General features: G+C 37.4%; 1 protein-coding gene across 5 annotated transcripts in view; it reads right to left on the bottom strand.

Moving 5' to 3' along the window:
* The window catches only part of CPSF6 (cleavage and polyadenylation specific factor 6), a 43,586-nt gene extending 36,246 nt beyond the window's left edge, over window positions 1-7,340 (bottom strand). For 4 of the 5 annotated variants that reach the window (XM_032220553.1, XM_032220552.1, XM_032220549.1 and 1 more), the window contains exon 1: window positions 7,190-7,340. In XM_032220553.1, the coding sequence (XP_032076444.1) occupies window positions 7,190-7,249 (60 nt within the window). In that variant the 5' untranslated portion in view covers window positions 7,250-7,340. The remainder of the gene's footprint in view (window positions 1-7,189) is intronic. The other variant, XM_032220551.1, reaches the window with a different exon arrangement.
* Window positions 7,341-21,842: the final 14,502 nt, after the last annotated feature.

The raw sequence follows: 21,842 nt of genomic DNA on the forward strand, positions 1-21,842 counted from the left end.
CCCCAGGCCAACTGTCAAGCACCTTACCATTAACAAGAACAATAGCATTTCTTCATCCTTGGGGCCACAGGAGGGAAGGATTAATACAATTAGTATAGCTGCCAGATAAAGGTACTCATTATGTTACTCTTTGGGCTCAAGACAATGGTTCCTTTCCCAAAGTGATCAAAGAGTGAGCAGTCAAGTTGTCAGACTTCCCAATCTGGATTCAGCAGTAAATCACACCCAATATGTCATTGCTTGACTTCTCAGAAGACTTATAGACATGGTTAAATAAGATTAGAAATGAAGCCATTATGCAGTAGTTGATTACATACTATTATTAGTACAAAATTGGAAATCACCTTTATATTTCATGGGTTAAATTTGAGGTTTCCTCTTGCTCTTCTAAATTACAGACTTTTAGTATAATACCTAATAGCTATGAACCTAAGTAATTGTCTTACGTTTTTAGATAAAGGCCATCTACTACTACTATTTCCTGCATCTGTTCCTCAATTCTTCCCTATCTAGCCTCCAAGAAAACCAATGATTTAATTTTAATATACAATACAAGAAAGCCAAGATGCTGAAGAAGACAACCCAGGTTCTAGTCCTTTCCTCTAGGAATGGAAGTCAAAATTGGGTAATTTAGGGGCACTCATGTTATCTCAGCCCATACTGGGAGCAAAAAGCTACCAGCTCACATTGGATCAGCATGGCCCATGACCTTCAATGAAGAGCCTTTTATCATGCAGTGGATTGATCTGGACTGATAATACTGAAGACATAGTGGCTATCTATTCAAAGATAACAAAAACTGTTTTCACAAAACAATAATGGGTAAAAACATTAGACATCCCACTTCAATCTGTTTAACACCTAGCATGTATGCCAATATAGTTATGAATAATTTCCTCAAAACATTCAGCAAATTGTCAAAGCAAATTTCTCAGAGTAGAGGAAATCAATCTTCAAAATCAAATTATACAGATTAGATGGCAACTTGCAAAAGCAGCAAATAAGCTTTCTTGACAGGCTTATGTGATAAAATATAACCAGATATTCTATTCTGAGCATAACAACTTTTGTAGCAATTTTTCATTTACATTTTCTTTCACTCATTTTAAATGTATCACATGGCAAATTTACTAAACACACAGAAAGCAAAAACCTAAGCAGGACAGATGTCAGGCCTGCATTTATATTCCTTTTAGAATTTTGGCCTGCTACACTTTCTCTTATTTCATTATGCTGTTTCTTTAAGTATAGTAGGTGAGAGGGGGGAATAGAAGGAGTAGGATTGTGGAATGTATTGTTTTTCATTCTTTACTAGAAGCAAGGTCATCCTTTGTCTCCTCACCAGTACACCTGACTGGAAGAAGCTGGGCATGGATGCCAGCGTGGAAGAAAAAGATTGGACTATGTGATGGATTGTGGGTAAGGGGACAAGATCATGAACTTTTAATGGGTGGGATTCTGATGTAACTTCCATTCTGATGTAATCCCACAGCACGATGCCAACATGCCTGTCTTATTAAATTGGAACTTTAAGCATAGTTTTGCCTTCGAGTCTGATTTAATTCTGCATGATATTTGGAACGCTGACAACAGAAACTTGTTAATACTTCAATGAAAACCTAGCAAAAAAATTTAGGGCTCTAATCTAGACTAAACAACAAAGTTGAGAATATTTTCTGGAAGAAATCAAGATAAAGCTATTTCTATACTGCTGGCTAGAAAACTATACTAAATCACCAGTTGTGTTCAACTTAAGGAAGGATTTAAATTTTAATTGCATTTTAAAAATTTAATTCAAGGACCGTTTTTGTCAAACTTTTATCCACTTCTGCAGCAAAGCCCCACACCTGCTATTCAAAAATAGGGCAGCCCACAGCCTGGAAAAATTGCATTATCCTTGCTTAGCACATTTATGAGAAGTCAGCCATCCCTTCCAATTCAATTTGGCAAAAACAGCCATTCCTTGCAAAAAAAATGTATACTACTCAACTTTTTAAAAAAAAGAAAGAATGTATCCAAAAGCTATGTATCCTTTAAACATGTATTAATGTTTAGTGAAACAAAAAATTTACAGCATTCCTTATAACACCATTGTCATTACAGGTGTAAACTGCCAGGAGACAGAATGATACAATTTAAAAGTTGCAGAGGTCCTCCTTGACTTATGACCTGTGGCTTAGCAAACATACAATGGACCTCCCCACAAAAATACTTACAACCAGGTTCTGAAGTTTTAATTGCTGCCATCCAGAGTCATGTAACCACATTTTGGGCAACTGTCCTCACTTACAACCACTTGCAATCTTGCAGTCACATGACCATGATTTATTTTTGCCCCAAATTATCATTTATTTCCAGTCTCAGCAAAAACGCTCTATAGAGAACAATGGTTTCATTTAACAACCACAGATTTGCTTAATGACCACCACAAAAAACAATTGTAACACATGGGTGACCTGCTTGAGACCATAATGCCTTATTACTGTAATGGTCAGTCGTAAGTTGAGAACTCTCTGAATGAGAAATGTACAAGAAGGGAGGAGGACTTTAAAACACATTGCCAAAAGTAACTTTACAAATGAAAATGAAATTCACAAAGAGAAAATATTTCTGTATTACTCTGATTTTAGCCAGCACTATGAAATAGAATGATAGTTACAAGAAATGTGTCTATTGTAGACAAACTCCCCGACCCAAAACAAAAGTGTAAACAATTTTTGCTCAAGAATCTCGTTACTACAAGAATAAAAACATTAGAAGAGAAAAAGTAGCCAAACGAAAGGATGCCTGAGCAGGAAATAGAACTTGTCCATATCACCTCATATGCAGGCAAAAATGAAAGTAAAACCCAAGAGATATTTAATCCTTCTTCATTTAATACAAAACAGACTATAAGGGCATTGAATCCTTAAAGAATATAAAATACATCCACAATCAAATCCCAGAATGGGTTTGAAGAGATGTATAGAGAGATGAGACATATTTGGAGTATCTCTAAAAGCAGAGTCAAACTGATTTTTGGACTAAATGGAGCAGGAAAACCTGTCAGGCATTCAACTTCTTTTATTTTGTTCTTTAGATTCATATGAAGCGGTCAAGCAGTGCTCATAAATAATCAAATCAGCAATAACTTCGGTTAAATATTGCTTCTGCGGGAAAATCTAAAGGTGAAATTTTTTTAGTGGAAATAATGAAAAACAATGGAAACTTCTTGAGAACTTGTTGTTCTCAAGAATCATCCTTCAAACAGGAATACTGATTCAATATACAGCCTGAATTAATTATGCACCCAATAATATTTCTCTGGTGATCTCCTGCCCAAATCCTAATCAGATCTATCCGTGACTAGTTTCTACAACTTTCATTGTCTTGGCCTTGCCCATTTTGGGAACTGGACTTCAGGCAACTATGTATTCACAGATGTATTCTTTCTATCTATCTATATATATGTCTTTGGTTATTCGGGTTTTCTCCCGCGTAAAATAGGAAGTGTCTTGGCGACGTTTCGACGAAGTCTCATTTGTCATCTTCAGGCTTGTTTAGATAGATAGATAGATAGATAGATAGATAGATAGATAGATAGATAGATAGATAAGATAAGATAGATATAGATACATACATACACACACACACATATATATATACACACATACATATGTATATATATATATATATATACACATACATACATACACACACATACATACACACTACTCAGACTACCCATAAATGTCGTGTGTGTGTGTGTATGTATACACACACTATATATACATACACACATACACACATACATACATGTATATATATATATATTAGATTTTTACAACCCCTGGTAAGCCCCAATTATGGGAGGAAGCTAACTGCTTCCATCATCTGTCAATCAGCTCGTCACAAGAGTCCATCACGACAGAAACCCAATATTTTTACTGTTGCCTTTGTTATATTGTGTTTTTTTTAATTTGTGCTGATAAATAAATAAAGGGAGACTAGTATAGATCTATTTCAAGCTATTTAGCTCTCATCAGCTAGCTAGGTTGTAAAAATCTAATAGATACCTTTCACCCTGGCTTCGCTGATAACGGATAAGAGCCTGTGGCCTAATGGCTAAGATGTCTGCCTAGTATGTAATATAGCCCAGGTTCAAATCCCAGTAAGGGTATGGCTAGCTGATGAGAGCTAAATAGCTTGAAATAGATCTATACTAGTCTCCCTTTATTTATTTATCAGCATAAATATAACAAATGTAACAAAAAGGCAACAGTAAAAAATATTGGGTTTCTGTCTGGATGGTCTCTTGTGACGAGCCGAAAACAGAGAGTGGAAGTGTGACCTTCCTCCCATATTTGGGCATACCAGAGGTTGTGACTTTAAATATATACCTCTTACCCTGGCTGGCTGATAAGGTGTCGAGCTCTGTAGCTCAATGGTTAACACATCTGCCTAAGAGGCAATAGAGCACAGGTTCGATTCCCAACATGGGTATGGCTAGCTGATGAGAGCTAAATAGCTTGAAATAGATCTATACTAGTCTCCCTTTATTTATTTATCAGCATAAATATAACATATATATGTATATGTATGTATGTATGTGTGTGTGTGTGTGTGTATATATATATATATATATATATATATATATATATATATATATATATATATATATATATATATATATATATATATATAGGGAGGTTGCCAACTTTAGTTGAAACTAATCATAGAGACTACCTCTATGATTAATTTCAATTAAAGCTGGCAACCTACACTGGTAAGATCAGGGTGACAGGGATTGTATAACTCTGTTTATCACTTCATCTAATATTTATGTTTACTTTCTGTTTAGATAAACAGGATAAAGCCAGTGCCATAAATGCAATCAATAAGGGAGAAGTCTATCTTTGAACAATGATGTATCTGCAAAACACTTCTATATCTTTTAAAATCAAACATAGTTCTGTCATCCCACCTTTCTCCAAATTTCTGGGAATGGTATCATCTTTTGAAGCATCTTTGCAATATTATCTGCATGGACTATGAAGAAGTTGTTCCTGCTATTAAAATATTCAAATTACATTTAAATATGAGAAATCAAATACCAAAAATTTAAAGAATCACATCACTCCAACAATGAGTATAGATTTAGAATTCATAGCATATCTGCAGATATTACAATTGAGTTTGCACTTGATGGCAATAGCAATAAAATATAAAGCAATTTACTATGACTTAAATACAAATCAAGCCAATTATGCAAAAGCACAAAGCAGTACAGGCTACTTTTCCTTCTTTTTTTGTTGCCAAGTTCTACACTTAAGTATAGGTATTCCTGTACTTAACAGTTCATTTAGTGACTATTCAAAGTTACCACAGCACTAAAAAAGTGACGTACAATTTTTCATACTTATGACCATTGCAGCATCCTCATGGTCATGTGTTCAAAATTCAGGTGCTTGGCAACTGACTCATATTTTTGTGACCTTCTCACAAGCAAAGTCAATGGGGGAAGCCAGATTCACTTAATAACCGTGATACTGATTTAACAATGCAATTGTTTGTTGCATCGTTAAATTAATATTTAATAATGCAACAATTGCATTATTAAATACTAATTACTATATTACCAAGTATTAATTTAACTTAACAGATGTGGCAGGAAAGGTTGCAAAATGGGGCAAAGCTCACTTAAATGTCTCGCTTAGCAAAATACATTTTGAGCTCTATTGTGCTAGTAAATCGAGGAATATCTGTAATCAGTTGGAATTTTCAAAGAATATTTTCTGCAGGACTGTAAGTACAGGAAGTCCTTGACCTACAACCATTCATTTTTGACAGTTCAAAATTACAATGAAACTAAAAACAGGATTTATTACTACTTATGACCATTGCAGCATCCCCATGATCACTTGATCAAAATTCAGACTTTTGGGGACTGGTATTTATGATACTTGCAGTGTCCCAGGTTTATATTACCAGCTTTTGCAACTTCTGACAAGCAAAGTCAATTGGGAAGCCAGATCGACTTCTTAACAACTGTTGCAAGAAAGATTGTAAAATGGGGCAAAACTTACTTAACTGTCTTGCTTAGCAATAAAAAAGTTGGGTCAATTGTGATTGTAAATTGAGGACTATCTGTACTCTCAATTGTTACTCTATATTTGATTAGCCAATGGAAAATTATTTTGCCTTTGAATTTTTTTTATGTACAGTTTTAAATGCTTGCTGATATAGAGAACTATAAAATTGTAATCCAGAGTATGACAAAGGGAAGAATAGAACCAAATTTATCAGCTTTACATCATAATATGCGATTTAATACTATCACTGACTGGGAACATAGTTCTGCAATCGAACCGTTTTACAATTCTGTCCAATTCTACCGATTTCAAAAGTAAAAAATATTTCACCAAACATGTAAAATACACCGATTTAATTTTTAAGAATTAATCTGCGGAAGCCGATGCTCTTAAAAAAAATAACGGAAATGTCATTCTGGTATAATCGAGTTTATTATTAAAACTTGCACATCGAAGGTTGCCCCGAATTCATTACACCGAATCGTTTTGTGAAAAGATAAAAGAGGGCACCGAAGGACTTGCATACTCTTTTTTTTGGGGGGGGGGAATAATTTTTACCCCTACAGGTTGAAAGCGACCATCTCGATGGATCCGCCACAGAGAGGGAGGCCGTGAAAGCCCCGTTTTCCCCGCGATGATTTTAGAGCCTCATAGAAGAAAAGGCCGCCGTGTTTTTGTGCCGCGGGGTGATTCCAGCTTCCCTTTCCTGAAGGGAGCGAGCCGGCGGGATTGGGAATAAACAAGACGGGGAGTCTTCAGGGAGAGAAGACTCCTCCTTCGGCTCATTGTCTCCTAGCGCTCGGGAGCCTCGACGAGAAAAGGGAAGAGGCGGAGCAGAGAAGGGAGAGAAAAGGCGCATTCTAGGTACGATGCCGTGCCCCTGTCGTGCGATCCTCCGGGCACACAGCCGGTGTGCAGCCGCGCCAAACGCCAGGCGGGAAAGTCGCGCTTGTGAGCGCCACAGTCAACAATGGCGCCGGCTTCCCCGTGAGCTGAAAGGCCCGCGCTAGCCAGCCACGCTCTGCCCCTCGAAGCCGCAGGTCTCTCACCTCCCCGCCGGCTGCCATTTCTGGCTTGGAACGTCCCCGCGGAAAGCCGGCCGCGCACAATTTTCCTACCTGGTTAAACTCCTCTCCTACATCGGCGTAAATGTCTATGTGGTCCACGCCGTCCGCCATGTTGCACGGCTGCTCCCTTCGCCTCCGCCGGCCCAGCCTGGCTCTACAGCTGCCGCAGCCAGCCACCGCCGGAGAGGGGGGGGGGAGTTAGCGCTGCGCAACGTCACTTCCGGGAGCTGACAAGGGAACATCCGGCGGGCGCTCCGAAGGGCTGCGCGGGTGGCCACGCCCACGGAGCGATGAAGGAGGAGGTTCCTTGTCCAACCCCCCCTCCCTCCCCCTGCGGAGGTTCTGCATCGCCCAGGTGGCGGTGGTCCAAAAGGAGCTTTTCCAAAAGACAGTTCTTGAGAACGAAAGAAACGGATGAAGAGCGAAACGTTTTCAAGGGGGAAAAAAAACAAGGAAGTCCAGTTGCCTTTTGGAAATGTACCTTTGGGGCACTTTTCCCTGACCGTTTTTCTGTCCAGTTCCACGCGGAACGAGCTGTCAGAAAACCGGACGTTATATTTTTTGCAGTGGCAGATCAGTCCGTTGCCATTACTGTAAAGTCTCCATTGCCTTAGGATCAGTGGTCTCCAACCTTGGCAACTTTAAGACCTGTGGACTTCAACTCCCAGAGTTCCTCAGACAGCTTTGCTTTTCTTTAAAGTTGCCAAGGTAGGAGATTAGGTGATCTTTAAGTCGCTCAGAACCAGAATGTCATCTACCAACAACAGAGGTTTCGAAGGTGCCTGCTTGTGCTCCGGATCTATAGGCGAGGAGAGCACGGAGGGGATAAGAGAAAGTCTAGAATAATAAATGTTTTTCAAACTTGGCAACGTTAAGATGTGTGAACTTAAAACCCCAGAATTCCCTAGCTACCCACCTTGCTGGCTGGGGGATGGCAGCTGAAGATCATACCTCATAAAGTTGCCGAGCCTGGTCTAAATTATACAAGGTTAAGCAACCCATTTAGCTGGCAGCCACTTTCCAAGTCGGAAGGCTTTCTTTTTTTTAATTGAAAAGTTTTAATAAATTTTACAAATATTTCCCCTTCCCTCCCCACCTCCAACCCTCCCTCCTCCCAACTTCCCAGAGCAAAATACAGGGTATAAACATTTAACAATCATACACTAACATAAGCTAACTAACTATAGCATCCTACCTCCCTCTTGTACTTTAACTCCCCTTTTATTAAACTAAATTTAGATAAATTATAACATTTCTTGTTCATTCATAAGCTAATTGAAATTTCTTAGTCCAATCTTTATTTTGAATGTAATCAATCCATCTTCTCCATTCCAACTTATATTTCTCATTTGAACGGTCCTTCAAATATACTGAGATTTTGGCCATCTCTGCTAAATTTACTACTTTTAACATCCATTCTTGAATAGTAGGCAATTCTTCTTTCTTCCAGTACTGCGCCACCAACAATCTTGCTGCCGTTATTTTCAGAACCAACTTAGTCTCTATAACTGTACAGTCTGTAATTATACCTAGCAAGAACAACTGAGGAGTAAACTTTATCCTCTTTTTAAAAATATTTTGAATAATCCACCATATTTTTATCCAAAATGCTTTAACTTTTACAAGTCGGAAGGCTTTCTAAAGTCCTTGCTAGTAACTGCAATTTTCTTAGACTGCAATGTATTTTTAGGTTACTTACCTCTTGTTTTCAAGAGTGTGTGGAGTATTCCTAAATCTTAGGGCAAAGCATAAACAATGTGTGAATAATAAACAGCATCTGATGCATTAGCTCCTGGTCCAGGCATCTCTCTTGCAGCTTTTCTTTTATCTGATGCCCTCCACAGGCAATGAACAACAGTTCTTATAATTCCCAATTGGCAAAGGGAGAACCCGAATAGTCATCAGGGAAACTCAGATTTATAATTTGAGACCACAATAAGGATTAGAGATTAGATTCTTGTAATGACTTCTTTAGGAAATAAACTCTTGTCCGTTCTTTGATTGTTTAGCTTTCACTGGTATTATTAGTGGATAAGTAGAAAAAGGCAAGTGGGGGGGATAGTTATAATAGGCAATATCCAAACAAATAAAGTGTGATCTTTCTTTGAGAATATAAAATAGGGTACATTGTATTTCACATCTAAGTTTAGCTTCATAAAAATAACATTAAATTTATAAGCTGCCTGACTCCCAGTGATTCCGGGCAGTCTACAATTGTTAAAACATTTCTCCGTTCCACTGATGCGCACAAACAGATAGCCACACATATACATACGTTTGATGGAAGGGTATTAGGACTGCCAAAGAGAGCCAGTTAGGTCGGGTGGTTCATTTAGGAACTAGGAGACTTGAGTACTAGGCCTCCACTGGGTGTGAAAGCCAATTGGGTGACTTAAGGCCAGTCACACACACAGGAGAAATTAGGTAAATTATCTTGAGTTGACCAAATAATTTTTCTAAAGTTGGGATTAAAAACATAATAGTGTGTGCTACAAAACGCTGGATGCATTAGAACAGAGGTCTAGCTGGCTGAGGAATTCTGGGAGTTGAAGTCCACAAGGCTTAAAGGGCCCAAGGTTGGAGACCCCTGCATTAGAACAGTGATGCCGAACCTTTTTGGCACCAAGTGCCCAAACCAGAATATACACACGTGCACTGGAGCACCAGAAACCGAAGACCAGCTGGCCAGTGCTCCTGTGTGCGCTGGAAACCAGAAGAGCAGCTGGCGACAGCATGCGTGCCCACAGAGAAAGCTCTGCATGCCACCTCTGGCACACGTGCCATAGGTTCACCATCACGGCATTAGAAGTTTCTACATACCTGCTGTTGTTTAAATTGCGACACAGCTATAGCCCTAAGCTAATGAAATTGCACCTCATACAGTACAAGACTTCATATACACACAGTTGACTCTGTCACTGTCCTCAACTTTGGTGGGCATTGGCAACTAGGCTGGACCATCCAGCAGACAAGTAGGAGGACAGTTTCCTTCCTTCCTCTCTGTTCCTTGGTGATAACTGCTTTTTTTCAGTCTCTGCAGCAACCAGCAATGCCATCTTCACTTGCATTCCTGCCCTGTTGGTCCTCCATTGCTTGGCCTTGTGTACTCAGTGAAGGAGGCAGAGGAAGATACTAGATACACTGTAAGACCTTATAGAGGAGCAGCAAGTAGTGACCATTATATTGGTGGGCATGCCACAGAGAAAGGTATTATGTGCAAAGAGTCCTTTTTAGGAGCTACCATTTTTCTGGATCACACTGCATCTGTCTGTACTACAACTCCTTTAAATTATTCTTGATTTACATACCTATTAGCACTTCAATTCTCTCTTATGCAATTACAAATAGTTCAGTGGTTTTTCTATTGCTTGTTACTTCTATAGCTGCTTTGTTGCGTGTCATATTTCACTGTCTAATTGAATTGGTTCTTCTCACTAGAAGTGTTTCAATCATTCTAGAATTATTTGTTTCAGTTTTATTTTTCTATCTGCTTTTAGTCTTTTTTTTTAGATTGTTATGTGGTTATTTTTGAAATTCCTACCAGGGATGCAGCAAACATTTTTTTTCTGATTTTCTTTAAAATACCTTGTATTTTTCATTTTCTTTTACATTCTAATCTAATTTAGTTGTTAGTGTATTATTGCACTCATTTGCTTCACTCATTTGTTTTGTTCTTTTAAACTTTGCTGAGCATTGTCCAAATAAATATTATTGATTGAATTGTGTTGTGCCATTTGTTCACCTTTTGAGCTGAACTAACTTTTCCTATTTTCCTGGATTATATTCAAAGTGTATGTTCAATAATCATATGTCCATATTGTCCAAAATGTCCATTCTCCATCATTTTGTAATATCATCATTATATATTCTGAAGCTATTAGGAGCTTTTTCTCTTTGAAAGTTTGGAAATATTTCCATAAATTTTGTACAAAAACTATTTTTGCTTAGGACAGTATTTGTAGTAATACCTTAGTCACATTCATGTTGTAAGCTTGAACTAATTTCCATTGAAAAACCTTGACAAGATAAAAAATTTCTTAGTAACTCGAATGGGACATCGGTTCTTTTTGAAAAGAAAGAACTGGAGAAAATATATCAGAAAAGACTTAATACAAGACATGATTCACAGTGGACCACATGAAATGTTCTCAAAATATCCAGTGTTACCTGTGCTAGGTCATCCTCTTAATAAACAGTATTCTGCTTCTGCTGCTCATAAACAGGGAAGAGCAGAGATCTGGAGATATCACATAATCAAAGAAACTAATTATATAAAACTGATTAAAAGGAGTTGCTAAAAAGAAGATAACTAGCAGGATGAGTATATTTGTAGATACTTTATCTACAAATTTATCTCTAGGTTTTGTTTTACTGATACTTGAAAGCCATTTTAATAGCAGCAATTATTAATTTCTAAGCATATATATCACAAGAGATACTAAAGAAAGCTGCTTTTTTTGGAACTTATGACTCCTTAAACTCTCTTTAAATTAAACTATTTCTTGAAACTTTTTTATATTTTTCATCTAAAATAAGTTTTTGTTCGTAGGTTTAGTCTTAATTTGTTAAGTGTAATAAAATACTAGTCACATACAGTCATGTACAGAATATATTATGCCTGCTATTTTAAAAAGATAGGCACTACATTCCTGATGTACACAAAATGTGTACTATTACCATAAAAGATGAAAAAAATGCTTAAAAGACATGCAATTATATTAAGAATTTTTGGTATAAATGTGATCTGTTAAAAATCTGAGAGGACAGAGAAGAAAACTTTCATTCTTAATGTTCACAAAAAGAAATAATGAATGAAGAAATGAGTCTTTTTTCAGCAGTTGCTCAAAACACATTCTGGCAGGACCATTACCAGTACATGAATGATGGGAGCAAAAGCATAATTGTGAAGAACCCAGTTTGCAACTTCAGGCACAAGTACCAGGATCAACTCTGATTAACTTAGTAATTATCTAATTCAAATGCATATTTTTAAGCTGTGCATAATCAGGTTAATTCGACAGCATTCAGCATTAATTAAAAGGCTTTTAGTAAATGTACAGTATATACTTGATAGATTGACATCAGTGTCATAGTGAGATACTGTAGAATGTCATTGATATTCACCCTGTAAGTTGCAGTGCTATAAATTAGATATATGGATTGGATCTCAATTATTGTTTGTATAGGTGTTAGTTGTTACATTTATTTGACCTCTCTCTATCAGCTCTTCTATTTTCCCCCCTATTTTTTCCTGACTGCATTTACAAGATTAAAGAAAAGTCAAAAAATCTGCACTGGAGAACCTTAGACCCATAAATTTGATTTTAAAAATTCATTGCCTATTTTTTTCCACTTTGGTTCAGTAATTATTTATCTTTAATTATGCTAATAAAATTGGACAGCTGCAAAGATTCAGTTTTCTGCTTCTCTTTGCTGCTGTCTAATAATTTCCAGAATTTTGCAGCCCAGATACAGTATGGTGGCCCTAGGATGGCAGGAAAAAATACATTATTATTTTTACACTGTAATTTAATCTAAGAGATCCTTATAAGGTAATGTAATGCTATTAACAAAAACATTGTAATGCAGTGTAATGAGCTAAGGATATAGCTAAATGTCCTTCATGGTGGATATACAAATGCTTATAGACAGTAATGAAAAGAAGGTTAAAAAAGGCTAAGGTGAGACTATATACTAGCCCTATCATCAAAATTATTTAGGCTTTATCCAACATTAGCAAGGTCAAAAATTACAATACATGTTATAAGAACTTTATGCTTTTGGTATCCTTGTCTCCTACCTCAACATAGTTAGCTACTGCTTTTCTTCCTCAAGAGTCAGACAAAAGGCATTTTCTGTCTCATTTTCCTCCAAATTAATTGTAAAAATGTTTATTTTATAAATCTACCAGTCATAGAAGGGAAAAATAGTACTGCCCAATTCTTACTTATATTTCTAGCCATCCTAGAACGACAAGCGTTAATCAGTGATCAATGGCTAGATTTTCAACAAATACTTTTACATTATCAAATTTCAGGCTTGGGTTTTTGCACCATAAACCAAGAGTATTTAAAGAGATAGAAATCAGTAATTATACTAATAATCTGTAGGCTCTGGGGACTTGAATATAAAGAAAATTTGGAGTTGAAAATTGCATATTTTCAGGCAAGATTTTATCATCTGCAGGTGAATATTACCAATCCTTTTCTTTCAGTATATTCCTGAGGTTAGCAAGTGAAGTTGCTGTCAGTGTAGTTGCATCCTTATCTCAGAAATGTAGGCTCTGATTTCATTGCAGAACTTGCTGTTTTGCTATGCCAAAGAAACCAGCATGGCTGCATAAGGAACTCTCTGACAAATTGAAAGACAAAAAAGATAAGAATAAAAAGCGGGACATAAATAAGGCAGAATATCAGCAAATAGCCCGGGCCTTTAAAGATGAAGTAAGGAAAGCTAAGGCTCACAATGAAGAAAGGCTTTCCACAAAAGTAAAAAATAACAAAAAAAGCTTCCAACATGTTAAAAACAATACAAAGGTTAAGGAAACAATTGGTCCATTGCTGGGAGAAAGTGGAAAGGTGACAAGCAACAGGGAGAAAGCAGAACTATTTAACTCATTTTTTGCATTTGTTTTTACACAAAGGGATAAAACAGTCCAAACTATCAAAAACAGCACTACAAAAATCAGATTAGGAACACAAATTGAAATAGGAGGAGGAAAAATGGTAAGTGAGCACCTGTCTACCCTTGATGAGTTGAAATCACCAGGACCGGACAGATTACACCCCAGGGTTCTGAAGGAACTGGCAGATGAGATCTCAGAACCACTGAACTATATCTTTCAGAGATCCTGGAGCACCAGGGAACTGCCAGAGGACTGGAAAAGAGCTGATGTGGTTCCCATCTTCAAAAAAGGGAAAAAAATAGATCCAGGAAACTATAGACCTATCAGCCTGACCTCAATACCAGGAAAGATTCTGGAAAAGATAATCAAGCAATGAATTAGCGAACACCTAGAAGTAAACAAAGTAATAACCAAAAGCCAACATAGGGTTGTCAAAAACATAATGCCAGACTAATCTTATTGCATTCTTTGTCAAAGTGACAAAATTAGTGGACCAAAGGAATGCCGTCAATATAGTTTACTTGGACTTCAGTAAGGCATTTGATAAGGTAGACCATAACCTACTACTAGATAAAGTAGAAGAATGTGGGTTGGACAACATCACCAGCAGATGGATTCGTAATTGGCTGACCAACCACCCTCAATGGAACTGCATTTACATGGAGGGAAGTATGCAGTGGAGTACCCCAAGGCTCTGTTTTAGGCCCAGTACTCTTCAACATCTTCATCAATGATTTGGATGAGGGAATAAATGGGGCTCATCAAATTTGCAGATGACACCAAGCTGGCAGGAATAGCCAACACTCCAGAGACAGGCTTAAGATACAGAAGGATCTTGACAAACTTGAACATTAGGCACTATCTAATAAAATGAAATCCAATGGTGAAAAGAGTAAGATTCTACATTTAGGCAAGAAAAACAAAATGCACAGGTACAGTATAGATGGTACCTTGCTCAATAGTAGTAACTCTGAGAGGGATCTTGGAGTCCTAGTGGACAACCATTTAAATATGAGCCAGCAGTGTGCAGCAGCTGCCAAAAAAGCCAGCACAGTTCTAGGCTACATAAACAGAGAGATAGAATCAAGATCATGTGAAGTGTTAATACCAGTTTATGATGTCTTGGTAAGGCCACACTTGGAATATTGCATTCAGTTTTGGTCGCCATGATGTAGAAAAGATGTGGAGACTCTAGAAAGAGTGCAGAGAAGAGCAACAAAGATGATTAAGGGACTGAAGACTAAAACATGAAGAACGGTTGCAGGAACTGGGTACGTCTAGTTTAATGAAAAGAAGGACTAGGGGAGACATGATAGCAGTGTTCCAATATCTCAGGGGTTGCCACAAAGAAGAGGGAGTCAAACTATTCTCCAAAGCACCTGAGGGCAGAACAAGAAGCAATGGGTGGAAACTAGTCACGGAGATAAGCAATTTAGAACTGAGGAGAAATTTCCTGACAGTTAGAACAATTGATCAGTGGAACAGCTTGCCTCCAGAAGTTGTGAATGCCCCAACACTAGAAGTCTTTAAGAAGATGTTGGATAGCCATTTGTCTAGAATGGTATAGGGTTTCCTGCCTAGGCAGGGGGTTGGACTAGAAGACCTCCGGGGTCCCTTCCAACTCTGCTATTGTATTATTGTAAAAAAGAACAGAACAATCTACCAGTTGTTTGCGAATAGCATATGTTCCCAGATCACCCCGTCCCCATGACTCTTTAAATGAACAAATGCCTAGAGACAGGAACCCATCTTGTCCCAAACAGACAGAAGATTATTGAGGGGATTCAGTTCCACAGAATTCTGAGTGACTGTGGCTGAATGGAATGGTTAATGATCTAATTCAGACATAACTATGGCATTGTTTGATTATGATTTGTTAAATAAAGTGCAAGTCTCTAATTTCACACAATATATGGTAAACTTTGACGAAGCACATTATGCTCAGGACAACAGAGGAATCCAGTCAATGTGAGTGTAGAATATGATTTGCTCCTATAGGTCCCCCTATTCAGCAGTCTTTTGACAGTAGTGTCTCTGTGTGCAGTGACCAGTCCACTAACCTCAAGCTGCCTGTTCTATTTTTATATATTTCACACTACAAGTTGTCAGTTGTTTTGGATCACTCAAATGTCTAAAGATTTCTTTCATCAATTCATATTACATTTCGTTTTCAGTTACAACTCAAGAATATTTAGCAGACAGCAATAAAGAAAAACTCTTTAAATAAAGACCATGTTTCAAAGTCAATTCCAAAAACACTTTAGCATGCGGGGGTACAAATATATCATTCAGTTGCAACTCTTTAAAGCAGCTGTGGGGGTTTTTCCCCGCTGGACAGTGGCAGCTGCATGATTCCTGAAAAAGATACACCTTTGCACCAAAGAGTTGCAAAGAGATTGCAATTGCATGCATACTTTCCCCTCCCAAGTAACTGCAAAATCAAAATTATTGGCTAGTTTCGGTTGTAAGTAATACAAGATTAAAGTCCCATTAAACAATCATGAGAAATGATAGCAACAGCAAATTTGTCAATTTAAATTTTTAGTATTGGAAATATCAATAAATATAACCCAAGTGCTTTGGAGTTCTCCATAAGTCCTGAGAGAAAAATATTTAAGAAGCACTATTCTATAGTCTTTGTTTTGGGTGACATACGAGCAAAGAGAACAGGTTGAACTGGAAAGCAGAGACCTTCAACAACTGCCAGTACTTCTCTTGTCACCCCACACATCACTTAACTATTCATTTTTCATATTTGTGCTGATGCATTCCTGCTGGTATAGAGGTTTGTGATAGTACTTGGCAATCAAATGTTATTGCTATAGTAATGTATTTCTCTTCTCTGTGATAAGGGCAAAGAAAAATGAATGTAGTTCATGATGCAATCTATCCAGAAGATGTAACTCTTGATACAATCACTCTTAACAATTGTGTGTCAGACAGAGCAAAGCATTCCAAAATTGTTTTGCTTAACTGAAGGCCGTAATAATAGATTTTGAATCTTTGGTTCAGATCTCATGTATGGTTTCTTAATAACCAACATAAATTTGTATGATTCAGAGGGCAAGGAATTTTGGATATAGTGTGATGCTTGAACAATGGGAAAATATGTAGACAAGGGGTTTTAAATTTATATTAAATTATACTCTAAAAGAAACATTTAATAAGATGATGTATCACTGGTATTTAATACCAGATAAGTTATCTAAGATTTATAAAGGTATGTCAAATGAATGTTGAAAGTGTGAAAGTAAAGTAGGGACTTTTTATCATTTATGGTGATCATGTGATAAAGAGAAAAAAAAGAATTGGAATATGATCCATATTTTAATACAGAAAATTTTGAAAATGAAGATGCAACCAGAAATTTTCCTTTTAGGCCTAATGGAAAAAGATTTGGAGAAAAAAATCGGAACTTTGTTACTATATATGTTGAGAGCAGCAAGACTCCTGTATGCACAAAAATGGAAGGACACCTTGATTCCTACCATGAATGAATGGTTGCAGAAGCTGATGTAGTTGGCTAAAATGGCAAAATTGACCATTTTGATTAAAGAAAAGAATATAAGTACTTTTGCTTCCACATGGAGACACTTCTGAACTTTGTGCTTGAAGTGGAAAAAAATGAAACTTTGTGTCAGGTTTCCGAAATTAATTCATGAGCCTCGAATCAAGTTTCAAAAGATATCCAGTCATTTATTAGGTACACGATTTTGGCAATACCCCATTGCAGTCAGATCTGATCTCATTTTAATTATGGCTGAACTTTACCCGTTTCCTCCCTCCCCTCAATCTGCTGTTGATTCATCACCAAGTAAATGATAGATGATCTTTCACCCAACCCTGATACTAAAATTAGTCAGCCAGCTTTTTTATCACAGGAAGAAAACATTGGAACTCTATATTTCACAACAGGAACAAATCTTAATTTAAAGTGTTGGTTGCCTTACTCCATCACTATAATGCATTGTTTAAAAAAATTTTTTTTTAAAGTAGGAACAGGTATTTTCAAGGGCAAGGCATTTCCTCATACCATCCATGTTATGGCAAGAATTTATATAACATAAAAGTTAATTATTACTGCTGGATTACTTTCATTATAGAGTTTTTGTGACTTCTGTTCGGTATCGGTGTCACAACATATTTTAGTGCATTTGTTTGATCTTCCTTGTCTTCTGCTAATCTGTGCCTTTTTCTTATCAATGTACCGCAATAGAATTTATGGTTTCACTTCACTTCCAGTTTATGAGGAATGATTGTAAAACATAATACTTTTTCCAAAGAATACTAAGAGGTTTTGTTGATTTAATCAATGTAAATATGAATATACATGTTCAGTTTTACATTGGCCTCAGTAAAGCAGAATTGGGTACTAGGATTGATGCAGATCATACACTCTGCCATCCTAATAAATTCCAAAATATTTTAGTGCAATTTGAAGGGTAAAGTTGTAATATAATCTTAACAGCTCCTCAGGAAAGGATTCAGATCTCATTTCCCATTGCTAATAATCCTTTACACTTAATTGATAGGCAGGCTCTTGATTCAATTTTACTGCTAGCTCATTGTCTTTAGTGGCCATTTTCCCATATATTATTCCCATTTTGAAAACCATAACCTATCAATGAATACATTTGTTGGATTTTATTTGTAGCTTATTTTGTTGTTTAGGCTCAGAATGGCTCAATTGGCTCATACAGTTTTCCTACGTATTAATAATCCTGTATTTAGTCTATGTCCATTAATTGTGAATAACCTTCAATCTAAATTATAACAAATAGAAATACACATAAGGCACCATAAATAATAAGTCTGAACATTTGAAAATTGATCCCATATTTAATATTTTTCCAGAAGTCCCTTAAAACATGACTATGTCAGCAGTCTAAGCATTTTGGTGTAGTGATTAAGGCACAAGCTTGAAACCAGGAGACTGAGATTGATTTCTAGTCTCTGAGTTTATGCTTTAGGCATGAAAGCAGGCTGAGTGACTTTTGTACTCTTACTTTAATCCTAACAGGGTTGTTGTTATTCTGTGGAAAATAGGAAGAAGTGTTAACTATGTTTGCTACCTTGAATTAGTTATAAAATCAGTAAAGGTGGGAAATAAATAAAACAATTTCCTTGTTTTTTCATCTCTTTCTAGCTTTGATGACTTATAGTCAACATTATAATCTTGTCTCTTTCAACCATTCTCTGCTGTTAACTTTCTTCCTTAGATCTTTGTCCCTCTTGACTTTGGTATCTCATATTGACAAATTTGATTATGTTCTGACATCCAGTTTGCTTTCATTTGTTTCTTACTCTCTGGTATTCTCTTTTCATATTCTTAACAATTCTTTTGATCTCATTCTGCAGTTCTTCTTTTTCTCCTTCTATCAGTGAGATCCAGGACTTCAAAGTGATTATTCAGGATTCTCCTTGATGTATGAATGTAGATTAATATCATACTGTGGAAACCGGTTGGCTTTATTTGCTTTAACTTGACTTGGAACTTGGACACAAGTATTTCTGAATCTGATATGTTCTACACTGGTCTCCTGGCCATGCTTTCCTATTATAACCAAACTATTCTATTTTCTTTACCAGTAATAAGATCAATTTGGTTAAGAAGATATCCTTTTATATAAATGCGATGGTTGTTTAAAGATTGTGTTAGCAATGAATCATTTTTCTGCCTCATTTCTGTTTCCTAGACTGTACAATCCAATTACATTTTACTATTTCCAACATTAGCATTCTAATTTCCAACTACAAGCACCACATCTTGCTTGTACTTTCTAACAATTTTAAATTGAAGTTGATCATAAAACTTGTCAACCTTCTCTACTTTTGCATCAGTGGCTGGAACATAATCTTGGATAATTGTTATATCAATTGGCTGTTCATGAAGTTTAATTAATATTACTTGATCACTGGTGGTATTATACCCAAATACTATCTTTATTATATCTTTTCTTCATTTTGCTGTGTGGGTATGTGTTCAGTTTCAGTCTATTTCATTTACCAATGTATCAACATGAAGTCAATTTGTTTTATTTTTCACTGTGTCAAGTGTTCCTATGTACATGTTTCCTGCATTCTCAGAAGTGTGATGGGTGGCTAGAAATCTGATATAGATAGATAGATAGATAGATAGATAGATAGATAGATAGATAGATAGATAGATAGATAAAAATACTATGTTCCCATTGTAATACTGTTTTAGCAGCTTGGGATTTTCTTTTCCTGAATGACAACTTCAGCAAATAGATGTCTGAAGAGCTTCATTCTGTGTCATAAATACCATTAGCATTCTGAAAGTCCTCAGCAGTTCCTCAGTAGCATCTTGAGTATTCCGAACTTGAGGAGCCAGCACTATATTGTAAATAACTTTATTTTGTTAATCCATGTGATTTTCTGGGCAAAATACAATAGTTTGCCACAGACTTCTTCCATGCAGCCCCCTCTAAGCAGTTTACAGTGTCAGCGTATTGCACCCAACAATCTAGGTCCTCATTTTATCAACCTCGGAAAGATGGAAGGCTGAGCCAATAATTTGCTTCTAGTATCTTTCCATATCATAGATCCCAATATAGGTACCTGTTTGCTTTAAGTAGGCAGCTGAAGTGACCTTCATGTCTTCTGTGACCCTGCTAAGAGAATATAATATTGGCACCCAGACTTCTTTGTTCATCCCTCCCAGGACACATATACAAACACACACAAATTTTCACACTGAGGGAGTGCAATGGGACTTGAAAGGCACAGATAACCATGGCAAACATTTGCTGTTCCCATTCCCCATTCCTATCTTGCAGCCTCTGGCTTGCTGTCAAATCATGATGTCATGATTTCATATGTCCAGAGTATATTAAGTCATTCATTAAACCATAGGACTAGGTTATTGCCATCCCCTATTCTAAGCCTCACCAAGTGATGGGAAGCATCTGCTAATCTGTGCTGTGCTGTGATTAGCAAATGGTTTTGGTAAATAATTAGACTTTTGGATTTAATGTCACAATTTCTTCATTCTTCCTCATCAACAGACTGGAAGAGCCCTAAACTAGCAAGTGCATCTACTGCCAAAATCTGCTGCTTAATTAATTAATTAATCACTGCATAATTGATTCACAGGCTGATATGTTTGCATATAGGTATATACATATTTTTCCTGCTGTTGGGCAATGACTTAAGACTGGCTTGTTATAAGTTACAGGTGAGATGAAGGCAGTGCCATAAGGATCGGGCAGGGGGGGGGAAAGAAGTTGTCAAATGTCCTGTATTTTATGCAGTAAGATTATAATCCTTTCCACTTCTCGAAGGCAAATGTGGCACATCACTGTTTCAGAATGCATCTGACTGGCCAGCGTCCAATGCAAAATGTGAGGGTAGTTTCCTTTCTCCCCCTTTTATCCTAATATTGAATTTCACTGCTGCTGCTGCTGCTGCTATCGCAAAAGAGAGGAACAGGAACGAATTGCGGTGAATTGGATTGGAGCAGCAGGATTTGAAGAGCCCTCGTTGGAACACGGAGTAACATTCCGAAGTCTTCTGTAAGCGCGCGCCTCAGTCCCGAAAACCGGCCTGCTCTGCTTGCGCTGAAGGTAGTTCCCGCTCGATTGCAGGGAACGTTTCTTCCAGGCGGTTTACAACCTTAGCATCACGGCGAAGGACTCGGCGCGAATCGGCCCGCTGGCTTCGCGCGCTGATTGACTGCTCTCGGGACACTCGGGCGGGGGAAGTCGAGGTGGAGAAGAGGTGGGGGGGCTGGCCGGGCAAGTCGGTCTCTTTTCACTGGACTGGACACCTCCTGTGTCACTCAAAATAAGGTCCCGCCTCGCCCCTCCTAGCTCTTCGCCCCTCCAGTTTGGGTGAAGCTGTTCTGTCTTGCTGGGCAAACGCGAGGTGTCAATCATCTCCATCCGATGATAGGATTGGTCGGTTAATTTAGGCGGCGCCTAAGGAAGCTCACGTCGTTTTGATTGGTTGCCGGTTTGACAGCTCCGATATAAAAGAACGACGTTAGCTTCCTTAGGCGCCGCCTACATTGACCGACCAATCCTGCCATCGGGTGGAGATGATTGACACCTCGCGTTT

This window comes from Thamnophis elegans, chromosome 7 (assembly GCF_009769535.1).
Source record: "Thamnophis elegans isolate rThaEle1 chromosome 7, rThaEle1.pri, whole genome shotgun sequence".
NCBI lineage: Eukaryota > Metazoa > Chordata > Lepidosauria > Squamata > Colubridae > Thamnophis > Thamnophis elegans.